The sequence below is a fragment of the Bombus vancouverensis genome, chromosome 3, assembly GCF_051014615.1.
Source record: "Bombus vancouverensis nearcticus chromosome 3, iyBomVanc1_principal, whole genome shotgun sequence".
NCBI classification, from domain to species: domain Eukaryota; kingdom Metazoa; phylum Arthropoda; class Insecta; order Hymenoptera; family Apidae; genus Bombus; species Bombus vancouverensis.
Genome location: NC_134913.1, coordinates 1,710,060 through 1,723,513, shown reverse-complemented (window position 1 = coordinate 1,723,513; position 13,454 = coordinate 1,710,060). Strand labels below are relative to the sequence as shown.

At 40.5% G+C, this 13,454-nt stretch overlaps 2 protein-coding genes across 4 annotated transcripts; both read left to right on the top strand.

Annotated features, from left to right (window-relative positions):
* The first annotated feature begins 4,513 nt into the window (after positions 1–4,513).
* LOC117164109 (synaptic vesicle glycoprotein 2A) lies at positions 4,514–8,896 on the top strand. Its single transcript, XM_033346931.2, has 12 exons — positions 4,514–5,527; positions 5,630–5,686; positions 5,780–5,941; positions 6,018–6,180; positions 6,299–6,420; positions 6,512–6,750; positions 7,112–7,272; positions 7,341–7,515; positions 7,608–7,725; positions 7,970–8,129; positions 8,283–8,410; positions 8,489–8,896. The coding sequence occupies exons 1-12, from the start codon at positions 5,482–5,484 to the stop codon at positions 8,563–8,565; spliced, it is 1,608 nt and encodes a 535-aa protein (XP_033202822.1). The 5' UTR covers positions 4,514–5,481; the 3' UTR covers positions 8,566–8,896.
* Positions 8,897–10,491: 1,595 nt separating this feature from the next.
* On the top strand, positions 10,492–13,398 carry LOC117164110 (uncharacterized). Of its 3 annotated transcripts, none has more exons than XM_076627954.1 (6): positions 10,493–10,984; positions 11,104–11,130; positions 11,222–11,319; positions 11,842–12,348; positions 12,573–12,831; positions 13,047–13,398. In XM_076627954.1, exons 3-6 carry the CDS (start codon positions 11,256–11,258, stop codon positions 13,276–13,278), a joined length of 1,062 nt encoding a protein of 353 aa, XP_076484069.1. In that variant the 5' UTR covers positions 10,493–10,984; positions 11,104–11,130; positions 11,222–11,255; the 3' UTR covers positions 13,279–13,398. The 3 variants fall into 3 exon arrangements, with proteins under 3 accessions (XP_076484070.1, XP_076484069.1, XP_033202823.2); XM_033346932.2 differs by having other exon boundaries at positions 10,494–10,984; positions 11,070–11,130; XM_076627955.1 differs by lacking the exon at positions 11,104–11,130 and having other exon boundaries at positions 10,492–10,984; positions 11,160–11,319.
* The last annotated feature ends 56 nt before the right edge of the window (positions 13,399–13,454 follow it).

Genomic DNA, 13,454 nt, shown 5'->3' with positions numbered 1-13,454 from the left:
CATCGGGTGTTCGCTATAATGTACACTGGCAGCAACACGTTATTTCGACGCCTCTAAAACTTCGTCAAAATTTCGTATGCAGCGAACTGATCGCAGCTTCTATCGCAGTTTGAAATAACTTTATTTCGGCTCGGATAGCGGCTCTAATCGCATTGTTTACAGATCATGCTACAGAGCGAGACGCGATGAATTTGAAACGAGTCTCCCATAGGTTGTTCTGGCACTTCTGTATAACCATTAGTTGTATCTCGATAACGCAATCAATACTTTCTCGAATCGTAAACTTCCTGCGACACCACGCACCAGACAATCCGCGTCTGTCCCAACAAGCAGGAAGACCGAAAGAATTTACGGGAAACCAAAAGTTCGCAAACTGCCCTTCTCGTTGTTTATTCCCGTTTCTATTCCTTTCTCGTCCTATTCATCGTTCCCTTTCGGCGAGCGAATTTCCAGAAGCGAAGATCCAGTTCTCCTTCTTGAACCCTTTCGTTTTCTCGCAAGCATTAAACGACTGCCGAGCGGCAACAAAGGAGGGAAGGAAACGCTTAGGTTTAACTGGTTTCGGCTTATCTCAGAGTTTCGTCGTATTTAAGGAAAACACGAGCAGAACCACGAGATCGTTAGGAAAGTTAGCTAGAGAGTACAATGTAACCCGCGTGTTGCAAGCAACAAGAATAAATACGGTCTGCCGACAGTTTAGTCTCTCCCTTTCTCCTCTCTCTAGCTTTCTCTCGCCGTTCCAATTGTATCGGATTGTATCGTGCCACCCTCACCTCATCGCCTCGCAACGTCTCACGATACACAACCCACTCCCGCTCCCAATACTCGCTCTCATAGCAAGCGTTTCTCTTCCGAGTGACACGAATCGAAAACGAGCGAAACCTAACTGCATCGAACTCCCCTCTGCTCCGGTAAAATCTGCAAAATCGATCGACATCCCCCGCGAGCCACGTGGTTTTAGATATTTTAACTAGGCAAGGCCGGTACTCGTGAAACTTATCGGCGAGATCGCTAGAACGATCGGCATCTAAATGTTTATCGTGCCGTTTTCGAAAAGCCGAGACGGTCGAGTTGCAGCCAGATCTGCGAAAGAGCAGAACTTCTCGACGATTAATCGCAAGTAGGAAAATGAAGCGCACCCCAAAATTCCCTGAAACTTAAACCCACGTAACGGCAAAGGGTATCTATCGAACTCTCGTTTCGCCTTCTTCACGATGCGAAACTGCTCGCAACTGATCGATCTACTTGCCCTGGGTCTGCACCATCTCGATCTCGCTTCCTTTCCAGATCGTCAATCTGATTCTCACGAAATTATCGATCTACGTCTGGTCATCGTTTGGTTTCCGTAAACTCAGCGTGCGAAGATTAGTTCGTCTTCCAGTAACCACGAAGGTGAAAAGACATACTATTCACCATTTTGCTAAAAATATCTTCCACAATTAGTCATTAAGAACAATGTGGTTATCTGCCTTGCTTAAGCCGATACTGATACATATATAATTGTTTCTCTATCGTGTCAACGATAGGAAGCGCGTCAAAGGTAGTCGTAAATTCCCGTTACGATTATATTATACAATCGATGCCACGAAACTGATCAATCCCCTATTTCGTTTAGGATAATGGGAGTGGTTGAATTATTATAACACTTGATTAACAGTTCAAAGATATTATGTATTTCCAACAACTTGTAAACAAGATGCTTACGCTCGATGCGGATGTGTAAGTTAGAGAGATGCCTGATCTAAAGTAGATATAGACTAATCTAAAGTCATCATTCACTGATCTAAAGTCATCGACTGATCTAAAGTCGTTGATCTAGTGAAGTTCGGTGACGATGTTGTCGCAAAGGAAAACTCTTGCTGGGTGGTGGTCGCTTGCGGGTGGAATCCCGGGAAAAATGGGCAAACCCACGTTTCCCCACTTTTTCACCTGATGGAGCAATAACCATAAGGAACTTCTTAACTCGAAGGTGTTTTATGCCAATTAACGGCCTTAAAGTAAATCGAAAAGCTTCGTTTCATGACAGTTCCTTAGGATTATTGCGGTCCGCTTAATTCTACGTGCACAGTTAGTGGCCGCTTCGACCGTAAAGAGTCACCGGATGTAACAATAATACTTCTACGAAATATTTCGGCGTTCTTTTTCAAATTTCTTTCCAATCGAATACACTTCGTGCCAAATTCCGTGTCGATTTTCCACAAAGTTCTCTTAATTGTAGGTTCGTGTAATTATAAGATTCGGCATTAGAATAAATATATTTAGAATACGATCAATCTGCTACCTTTTATTCGCTTTTTTATTCAAATATCAAAGATATTTCAGAAACATGGTTTTAAACTTTCCGTACATTCCCGACTAATTCGCCAAAGTCGACTGTATCGCCGATAAAAAATAATAAGAAAGAAAATAACGCGAAAGTCGTCGAAAATAGGAAGGAAAGGAAAGATACAGAAACCATCTGGTTGGTTCGTAAAATATGCAAACGGCAGGTAGCGCGTTCAAGAGCAGCGCGGTTTGAAAGACACGTACGAGTCCAACGATTCTTGAACAACGATCTTTGCAGAACCAACGGCAAATGTGGATGTATTTACGGTTTATCCGTGACGTCGAGTTTACATACCACGTGACCGATATGTTCGCTGGATAACAGCCATCGATGCGGAATTTTCGTTAGTGGCTGAAAAAACTGCCTCGAGATCTCGAAACGAAGAGGCGATGTTCGAGTTTGGACGAGGTTAGGCAAACGCCAGTTTTAAACTTTGCTCTCTTCTCTGCTCTTTCTTTTTTCTTCGCTTCTTTTTTCTCGGCGTAATTTAATTAACGCTGCCGGCGGGAAACAAAGCGACGAGAAAGCTCCGCTCTTCCCGCCCTTTTTATCGCGATCTCGTCTCTGAAATATTCTTGAACGATACTTCAACTTCTCACCCTCCTGTGGCATGGTCCAATTTTGAATTGCATTAAGAGCGAGAAAGCTTTTACCGACAAACCAGACGAAAAAATAAGGAAAGACCAAAAGTAGTCGTGGAACTTTGCCTAGCGATCCGTGTTGCAAACACGAATCGAAAGACAGACATTGGAAACGCGAATTTCGAGCGTTGCTCCATGGCGTTTTGCTTTGACGGACTAGTAAAAATCGAATCGTAAACTCTCGAACGTTGACATTCCTCTTCGTTGTATCAAAGAGAATCGTCAATCTAACAGAACGGTCGTTTCAAAAAATTCCCAACTCGAACGCCATCCATGTTAAAGAAGAAAACTTTCGACCAAGTGCGTGTACACTGGCGTACGAGTATAATAAGATGAGAGCGAGAACTGATCCCGAGCGATATAAATTTTCGCAAAATGGGAAGGAAACGGGAGGGAAACACGATCGTTCCGCGAGGAGTCGGTTACCATTGTTGGTATTATTGCTTAGGCGTCCTTATCTTTAAGAGTGTACGTGGACCGAATAAATAACGTTACTCTGCCTGCACGTAGCTACGGCCGCGCACAACCACGATTTTCTTTCTCCTCTCGTGGATGTTAATTTCGCGAGAATGAAGGGACAAGGAAACCGCGATATATCGAAAGGAGAAAGAAACGCGCGTAATCTCGGGAATCATAGAGTTCGTCAAGGAGGAAACGAGGGAGCGAATTACCTAGTGCTTTGAAGACCTTCGAAACTAACGGGACGAGCAGACGAGAACCAAGAGGGTTACCCAAAGGGATTATCTTTGTGCCATTAGCTTTGGACGCGACACCAGGGAACCTCGAAGATTTCGTATTTGCGTATACCGAGAAACAAGCGCCTCGAATATACGTATGTATAGTTAGTTGGTTCGAGTGTACGGCCACGTTTTAACTCGTTCTAGGAACACGATGGAAATCCTTGGCTTCTCGTCCGAAAAGATCGATCGACCAATTCGGTCAACTCGCTGGCTCTGTAGCATCGCGAGAACCATTTTTCGATACGTTCTATACGCGTTAACGCGGATCGATCACGCGCTGCGAGGTTTCAACGGCAATTATGACGCGCTTTGATCACAAGCCTGTCACGCGACCGTGAAGACTGTCTCGTAAAGTGGGAGAACAGCTTTGTCGGTTACGATACGTACGAGACGCAGCTCGCAACGCGCAACAGATAGCGCGCTTATGCTATAGCACAACTGTGAATATCTCGCATCGGGAATAATTTCGGCAATCACGATTGCGTACGAAGAATTCTCACGTGATGCGACGGCATATAAATTCGAGGTCTCTGGCAAAACTTTGCGCAACGCAGACGCGACCAAATCGCGTCAATGATGTACGCGTCGCTATTGAGCTAGCGAACAAACTGTCCGAATATAAGAATCACAGTGTTTAAACAGACAAACGAGCAACCCTCTCGATCGAGCCAAGCGATCCACGAGATTTTCGCATCTAGCGAGAAAATCATAACTTGACGATAGATCGCAAGGTAGACGTAGAACGTATATTCGAAACGACTGGCGTACATTTGCAATGGTAATCGGAATAATCTCGAGAATCGAGTCGATTATGGGAGAGCAAGGCGAGAGAACTTGTTCGGCGTTCTTTTTCTCGCGACTCGACGATCGATCGATTGGTCGAAAGAATCAAGATTCGATCGAGCGAACTAGTTCTGTTTTCACCGATTCCGACGACACGCGTTTTCTTCGTGTTAGATTTTTTTTCAGGAAATGGTATCTTCTTACTTGATAACGTTGGAAGCATGCCGTCGTATATTTAGAGAATAAGTTGTTACTGGCACGTGCGGTTATCTTATCGCGGAATATCATCGGATCGAAGGGTCGAAGGTCGTTTTCGATCGATTCAAATTGGGAGGAACGCTCGTCCCGAGTGCGGCGCCCTCCCATTCCTTACCGACGATGCTTGTTCTTACTTACGTCTAGCGTAGTACGATCACAGCTAAACTTAGGTTTTGTGTAAAAATCCGCGACGCGAATTCGTCAGTTAATCTCGTAAGCATTACCGCTGCCGCCGCCTCTACCGTCAAACAGCCGTCGCTGCTGCTGCAGTACGGTCATCATTATCATCGTGGATATCGTTATGGTCTATCGGCGATATCGGAGGACGATTTAACGCGACGCTAAACGAGGACTCGTCGACCGAGAGAGCGGACCATAACAATTGAATCGTTTGACCCGTTTTAATTGGCAAGTTACACCGTTGCGAACGGGATGCTCGCCAGTAAACGAAGCGCTTACTAGTTCAGAGTGCTGTGGATTCTATCGGAGGAGAGTCGTCGCACAGAGTTCGTTGGCTTTCGTGATATTCGCGCAAACGTTTACACACCTGGCTGGAAGTTGTTCGATCCGACGATAAATCCATAAACGCGACGATCGAGCGTAAAATTTGGATTGGTGGTTTTCGATTCGTCTAATTCGGCGAGATTCGGTTTGCTCGATTCTCGGTTCTCGGATCCCGAGTCGCCACGACCTTCCGCCTTTTTCGCCTTGGACGCGCAGTAAGATTGAAAAAATGGTGACGAATAGTGGAAGCAATGGAAAAATATCGACGATAACCGGTAAGGATTTTGACGGGATTCGGTTTATACAATCGTTTCTGGTGTTGCGCAACGCGTTGCTCTGCGTGTTCGCTCTTCCGACAAGCTTCTCGTGATTTTCAGTGAGAACCGATGACACGGATGAAACAGGGGACGTCGACAAAGCTATATCGGCAACAGGTTAGAGGACTCGTGCTGATGGTCGCGACAGATTCGCGACTCAAAATGCCTTTTACTCTCGTATGTGTACCTTTCCTTCCCTCTCGTTCACAGGCTATGGTATGTTCAACGTGATGCTGTTTCTCGCGGCTCTGCCGGTCGCGTGGACCGGCATCTTCGATACCACCACGACCGCCTTCATCATAGCTTCCGCCGAGTGCGATCTCAGGCTCACTTTCTTTGACAAAGGTGTTCTTTGCGGGTTCCCGTTCCTAGGTAATCTCGATCTCGTCGAGAGCCACTTGCCGTGATACTGTTATACCATGATTCATGTGATCTCGAACGCACACAGGTATGGCGTTGACCAGTTTCCTCTGGGACCACTTAACACCGCATGTCGGAATGAGAAATTTGTTCATCTTCGGCCTCCTAGTGGATTGCATTCTAAACTTACTCGCTAGCGCTATCGATTCTTACTACGGGTTTCTGGTCATCAAGTTCTTCAACGGTGTTCTGTGAGTATCATCCCTGGTCAGTTCTACAATCCTGTGATATCCGATACCCGACACGTGTGCCGTGACACACGTGTGGCACGTCGCTTCGGTACATTCACTCGAAGAGTACGAATTTCAGCGCGGGAGGACCGTTCTCGATGGTTGCCACGTATCTTTCTGAATTTCACTCCCCAAGCTACAAGGCCAGTTTCACCAGATGGGGAAACCTCGCTATAAACGTAGCGATCATTATCCCAGCAGGTAAGCCATGCGTGTACTACCTGCTTCGGATTTCCTGCTTCTCTCGTCCCATCTCGGTCCTGTCATCGATCAAACGACCGTTTCTTTTCAGTCCTCGCTTTTCTGATCACTCCTCTGCCGTTGACCATCAACGTGTTCAATCAACGATACACCGCTTGGCGGATTTACTTGTTGGTCTGCTCGATTGTACCAGTTCTCGGTCTCGTAACAGCTAGCATGCTGCCTCAGAGTCCCAAGTTCCTCGTAGAGAACGGTAAACTCGACGAAGCTCTGATGCTGCTTAAAAGAATGTACTCCGTTAACAGAAGGAAGCCAGCCGACACATTTCCGGTGAGATTCAAATCTTTCGAATCTTTCCCATTTTACCTAATCGCGTCGCAAGAATTCGGATACGTACTCGAGACACGTCATCTCTCGTACTATGACATTTTTACGTTACTTGCTCTATTTTGCTAAGTAGTATGCTGCATCTCACAAGCGGACCGTTTCCCCTTTCTTCGATGAATATCGTCTATCCTTTTCGAAGTTTCAAATATGGCATAATTTGTTTCTAATCGCTTAATCATAAAAATTTTAGAGGACTCTATGGTTATAAGACGCAATGCAAAGATACAGTTCGAATACCTGGATGATAATTTACTCTAGAATCCTAACCATTGCTTGCATCGTTGTTTCCTGTTTTCCCTTTCAGATTAAAACGCTACTCGTATGGCCATCGTCGCAGGGCTCCGTGTTTAAAACGAATTCCGAAAAAATACGACTCGCCTATTACAACACAAAACTTTTATTCTCTTCTCCGTATCTGCGAGTCTTTATGTTTCTAAATTTTCTCCAATTCGGTAGCATGCTGGGGTAAGTTCTTCGGTTCGAAAATGAATGTTGCGCTGCGAAACCCTGATTCGACCGTCCATTAAGCGCAGATTTAACACGATGAGACTTTGGGTGCCGCATCTCTTCACCATTCTGAATAATTTCGACTACGAGAGGTGGACCGAGGACCGAGCGCCGACCATACGCGAAATGTTGGATCGTCGAATGTCGGTTCCAGCCAGAGATTACTTGGACTACCCAGATTTCAACAACATCTGCATAACGGTGAGGAAGTGCGTGGCCAACGCGATCGTTTCCCAACATTGGAATAATCAGAAATTCTTCTTAATTCTCTTTCTCTCGCATTTACTTTTCAGTGGAAAATCAAAGCGGTGGTATACCAAAATTCCTCCATTATCGCAGTCTCGGCAGTCGTGTTTTCGTTCCTCGCTGGCATGGTATACACTTCAAAGTTTAGGAAGAAAATGATAATGCGTAAGAACCGTTTTTTCGCTAACGATCGACTACTCGTTAAGCTATGGTTACAAATGTATGATAATAACGAATGAAACATCTGACAACGAACATCATATATTCGCAACAATTTATATACGTCCGATTGTTTTAACGTATTCGTCAGAACTCATCCACCGTAACTATAGTCTTACTCAGGCGTAGCAAATTTCCGCGATACATGAGGACCCCGCGCTCGTCGGATGACCAATCGCTCCTGTTGTAGTTGCCGCTTTCTTTATATCGGTGATAAGCAGTTTTGGAATAAACTGGGCGCAATCAACTCCCTATATGCTGACACTGGCAGCCGCTATAATCGTGACGACAAGGATAACGGGTAATATCGTTACCGCCATGAACATCGACGTTATTCCTATTCCATTAAGGTAATGCTTGTGTCGCAAATAACCAGACGAACGTGTATACCTTCGTTATAACGCGATTCGTTTCTCTTTTCGTCTATTGTCGCGAAACTTATGTTCGCCCGAACGCTTAAATACATACCACGATCGCGAGTAACCAGCCGTTTTCTCATCCAGGTCCACCAGTTTGAACGTGCTCGTCACCGTTGGGAACATAGCAGCTGTTTTGGGAAATTTTATTTTCTCCGCGTTATTGGACGTGGAGTGTTTGGTCGGGTTCATGGGAATAGGCTGTTTATTACTCGGTAAGTGAGTACGGGAATCGAATGCAACGCTACATACGTATGTCACTATTTTCTAACTCGCTCACCTTCTTTGTTTAGTCTGCTTTTGCCTGTCTTTCTTCCATCCAAGGCCTGTTAAGATGTCGGAGAAAAATCATTCTATGTCCAACGCGTAACCCGTTAGCGACCGGACGAAACTCGAAACGAAGGGAAACGAACTACATACGAAATGTAAACGAAACGAAAGGAAATAACGCAGATTTCCGTAGCTTGTCAAGTTTGGCGTAATGTGAAAAAGAGCCACGCCGAGGAGAATGCTTTTGCTCTGTGTGCAACTGTGATATCTTTGCAATCCGTTTCCGAGTTCCATTCGGAGCCAGGCCAGGTCGCACTTTTCTATCCACATTTCACGTGCAAATCGAACGATTTTTATGTTACTTCTATCCGAGTATCGAATTACTGTAAATATAGTATTTTTCTAATTGGATTAAAAGACGTAGTTTCTAATTTCATGATTTCATTTCTCATTTCAAAATTCCTTAAACATCCAACCGTTGACGTTAACGTAAAAAGCTTTCTCGTACGTCGTAACGACTAAATGTAATAACACGCTAAAACGTAAGTAAATTAGCCTTTAGGAGATCGATTTCCGCAAAAGATGACAAATCCATCGATGATTCATTTCGCGAAACTTCAATATGCAAAGTAAGACTGAATGCACACGAGCGACATTTTACCGTGCGATCCTGCTACGACCATATTTCTCTCTTTGTTTTCCTATTAGCAACTGCAAAGACATATTATCGCAGCGATGTCGCATGGTAAAACGTCGTTCGTAGAGTTCCCGCGTAAACGAACGATCGTAACTTTTCCATTTTGTAGCTTGATAAATGTCACGAAAACAGCATCAAGGTGAAATCTAATTAACGTCAGACTAATGGAATGTCGATAATGCGATTATAACGATAAATGAGGCACATTATTAAAGTACGATGTATTGTTGCGCAAAGCAAGTCGTTTTATCGGAATCGAAAGTTACGATCAACGGCGCTCTTAACTTTGCGACAGTGTTAAATGTAAAAGCTGAAGCGTTTCAGTCCTCGCAACAAATTTCACAAGGACGTAGTTCAACAAGAACTATGGAAATAATAGTACGAGTGGAACGTTTTCTTGTACTAGAAGTAAAATTCCATAGAAGTTAGTTTTGTAACACGTCGCTACGTTATTTAGTCTTTTTACATCATATGCACATTACGAGTGATTTTATTCATTTGAGATCAAGCTCCTACGCGTCCAGAATGCACACACCCATATTAGAATATGTATACAAAATCAAGTTTCTATGATGTATGCAAGACAAATGCAAACATTATACATTTTTCAAACGTGTAACATTCCTTAAGACTAGTTCGAGGGAACGACGATAATTAATGTACAAGCATAAACGACCGAAACATTAAAACGTGTCATTAGCGTCTTTGTTTAAACACATTTTAACGATATACATAAATGTGTACATAAACTTCAATATTGATACTAATCACCAAAATATTGATTGCTTCCAAGAATCTTATTACTTCTCCAAATGTAGCAAATCAGGATATTTAACTGTGATACAGGCGAGATAAATACCACGTCCGGACAAGACTTTACGGTACATCCGATTGGATTTCATACGGATACATCGAAGTAGGGACCTTGAAGATCATAACTTGGAGCTAGTGAATTTAGAAATTATATTTAGTATCTCTAAGAAGTCTATTTATATAAACTCCATCTATTTATTTTGTAATCTTTCTTATCAAGAACCATTTGCGAACTATCCACTGATCACTATATATCATTCAAAGTATTTTTGTGCCATAATTTTAGAAGCTCTAAAGTCCTCTTGTCATTCTAATGTCATTCCCAACTTTATCGTTTCAGCATAAAATAATATTACAACAATGATAATTCCAATATTCACCGCTCTAAATCGTAGATGGCACAATGAAATCTCAAATATATTGTACGATCGGTATTTCAGAACATGCGATACAAAGTTCCATAAGGTGGTAAATCTGTTCTATGTATATTTTGTATATTATTCTCCTGTCGTTGGTCAATGGTGATGATGGTGATAGCCTATTCTGTACGTTGCTCATAACAAAAACCGAATATCATAATAGTTATAAAAATGTTAAATGTTGTAGTGTAAGAATTAATAGTTTAGTTCACATGATTTTAATTACGAATAAATAATGATGACAAATGATCAAAGTTCTTCTGATTACTGGTAATTAGTATTGATACCGAAAATTGTTTTCGGTTATCAATAAAACTTAAACACGACGATACTTTTTTTGTTTACTTTCAATCATTGTCAACTTTTATCAACATTACTGATAACACCTGATAATCAATACCTGTCAATGTCAATACCAACTCTGGTTCTAACACATACGAATGACAGAGGGCGTGCGGTGTGCTATGTACGCAGGAGTAAAGTAGGAGTAATAACTAGCAAAAATGGCTATTAGTCCGTATATGCATCAATAGTTTATAACGTGTCTCTCAGTGTTATTATATATATAGAGAGAGAGAAAGTATTAACCGGTTTGTATGACGTTTTTGCATTATTGAATTTTCTTAAGAAACCAATGAATATTCGAGAAATTTATAAATGTGTGTTATACTGCAGAGCTAGAGAAATATAAACGCTGAATTATCCTTAGGTTAAGCAGTTCCATCGAGATTGCATTGTAAGATTATCTTTTATATATTTCAACAGGCATATATTTATACATTACTTTCTATGTGTATATAAAATAGTGTTATGTGATATATTAACAGAACCACTGCTTACAAGTGCTCTAAAGGTTTTAAGATGGCATTATCCCGTATCAGTAACTCCTATTTATCGACAAGTTTATCACAGGTTTCGCATACAGGTATGAAGTTTATAATTTACTTTTATGTACGAGTTTATGTCTGTTACTATTATCTCTAAAAATTGAAATCGATTAAATTAAATAATGCTCTCATAACATTTCGTATTATTATGAAATGACAGATTGAAACCGATGTCTCTATATTATATCTTATACATTTAAATTAATTAAATAAACAACTAATATCGATTATGTTAATAGAAAAATATTGTTACCTGTATTAAATTATACGTATATATGTTACATTATTGCTGTAATTATATTATGCTGCAACCATACATTTCATCAGGAACAATAACAATGATAAACATTTTCACAATGACTGTTCCATTGTATCAGTTGCATAATAATTAACAACGAACTGAAGTTTGTTGCGTGAAAACAGTTTAATATATATAACGATAAAAATGATAAAAAACAATATTTTAACTACTTGTCAGATTTCTTACAATTTTTTTTACTTCTTTTTTTTCATTACACTGTCATTTCTTATCTGATTTCTTTTGATGACAATTTTTTCAGCAAATACATCGTTAGGCAAAATACAGTGTATCCGGTATGCAGCCGTTCATCAAAATCGCATGAAAAATCTTCATTTTACAAGTGTCCGTCAGTATCCCGATACTCCTACTCTATCGCTTCCTACAAACGTCTCCGAAATATTTGCTAATGAGACCGGGCGATTTACACCTGAAAGGGCACGAGACATCGCTGCACCGGTACTATTATATGGCAAGAGTGATTGTAGATCATTTTTTTCGCAACAATTATCAAAACCAACAGAGCGTTCAAATGGTTTGGAAAACTCCAGTGATACACATGTAGATTCGTACGATTGTTTTGGAGCAGTTAGTTTGAATGGATCGATGCAAAGCAATGTCCCGAAACCATTTTGCTCGAATGGAAAATCAACGCATTTGAACATGCCAGGCGGTCAATGGGCTAGAGACGGAAAATACATCGCCGAGGATATGCAGAAATCTCATTATCGAAGCATTCGTTTACCTCAACTAAAACTGAATAAAATCAGTTAGTAAGAATACTATGAAGACAAATTTTCTCAATGATTTTCCATAATATTTTTTATTAGAATATTGGTGGTTTAAATCAAAACTTCTGCATGTGGTGTAGGAATTACATAAAAAGGAAATATTTTTTACAAAATGTATTTTAGTAGTAAGCTTTTATCAATAATTATTATAAAATTCTTATTGACGAGGAAAATAGTGTAGAAATTGTAATCTATTACTCAGGTCTAACAAGCTGTGTCACAGAAAATTCACTTTTTAAACCAAAATACATCTACAATATGGGATATTCAACGAAAGCATCTCAACCGCCAAATAATTTATTGAATGATAGAAAACAGCAGGTGGTGGTTACACCTACACCGCATTTATCCAGGAAAGAAAGATTTAAAATAGTAGCAAAGGATTATGGGATTACTGTTGTCATATTTCATGTAGCACTTTCTCTGGTATCTCTCTGTGCTTGTTATGTAGCCGTAGTTAGGTTCGTTTTTCAATAATCCACTTTTTTTTACATATAAGCTTCTTTTGCGTTGACGCTTTTAAAAGTTTTAATTCTATAGAATATTATTTGGTTTCTCTCCTAATAAAACATAAGCATTAAGATTATTCGAGAAATAAATATTGAAAAAATAGAATTTATATATTATTCGTATTTAAAATAATTTCATGCATTGATTATAGAAATATTGATTTCAGAGGTATAGATTTAAAACCTATCATTCACTTTATATTCAACATAGAAGATGAGCAAATAAATGGTGTCATTGGTAATACGTCAACTTTCTTGGTTGCGTATGGTTTTCATAAACTCATGGCACCTATTCGGTTTCCAATAACGGCAGGTGTAACACCATTTCTTGTAAAGCATTTAAGAAGAATAGGACTTCTTAAACCTCCAAAAAATATAGCAAACAAAACACAGCAATAATATTCAGTGATTGATTATAATAATTATTTGCTTGATACTGTATGATTTGCACATGTGTATATTTTGTAATTAAATATTTATAAACCAAATTGATTAAATAAACTAACATACACATATAAACCATTTGTTTTTATGTATATATATTCAGGTTTATTATATAAAGAATATAATAGTTG

Bases quoted from the DNA above. Each gene is read 5' to 3' on its own strand.
- LOC117164109 (XM_033346931.2), top strand. From the start codon at position 5,482: ATGGTGACGAATAGTGGAAGCAATGGAAAAATATCGACGATAACCG. The intron at 7,273-7,340 runs GTAAGTTCTTCG...CATTAAGCGCAG, and splicing joins CAATTCGGTAGCATGCTGGG to ATTTAACACGATGAGACTTT. The intron at 8,130-8,282 runs GTAATGCTTGTG...TTTCTCATCCAG, and splicing joins GTTATTCCTATTCCATTAAG to GTCCACCAGTTTGAACGTGC.
- LOC117164110 (XM_076627955.1), top strand. From the start codon at position 11,256: ATGGCATTATCCCGTATCAGTAACTCCTATTTATCGACAAGTTTATCA. The intron at 12,349-12,572 runs GTTAGTAAGAAT...TCTATTACTCAG, and splicing joins ACTAAAACTGAATAAAATCA to GTCTAACAAGCTGTGTCACA. The intron at 12,832-13,046 runs GTTCGTTTTTCA...TATTGATTTCAG, and splicing joins TGTTATGTAGCCGTAGTTAG to AGGTATAGATTTAAAACCTA.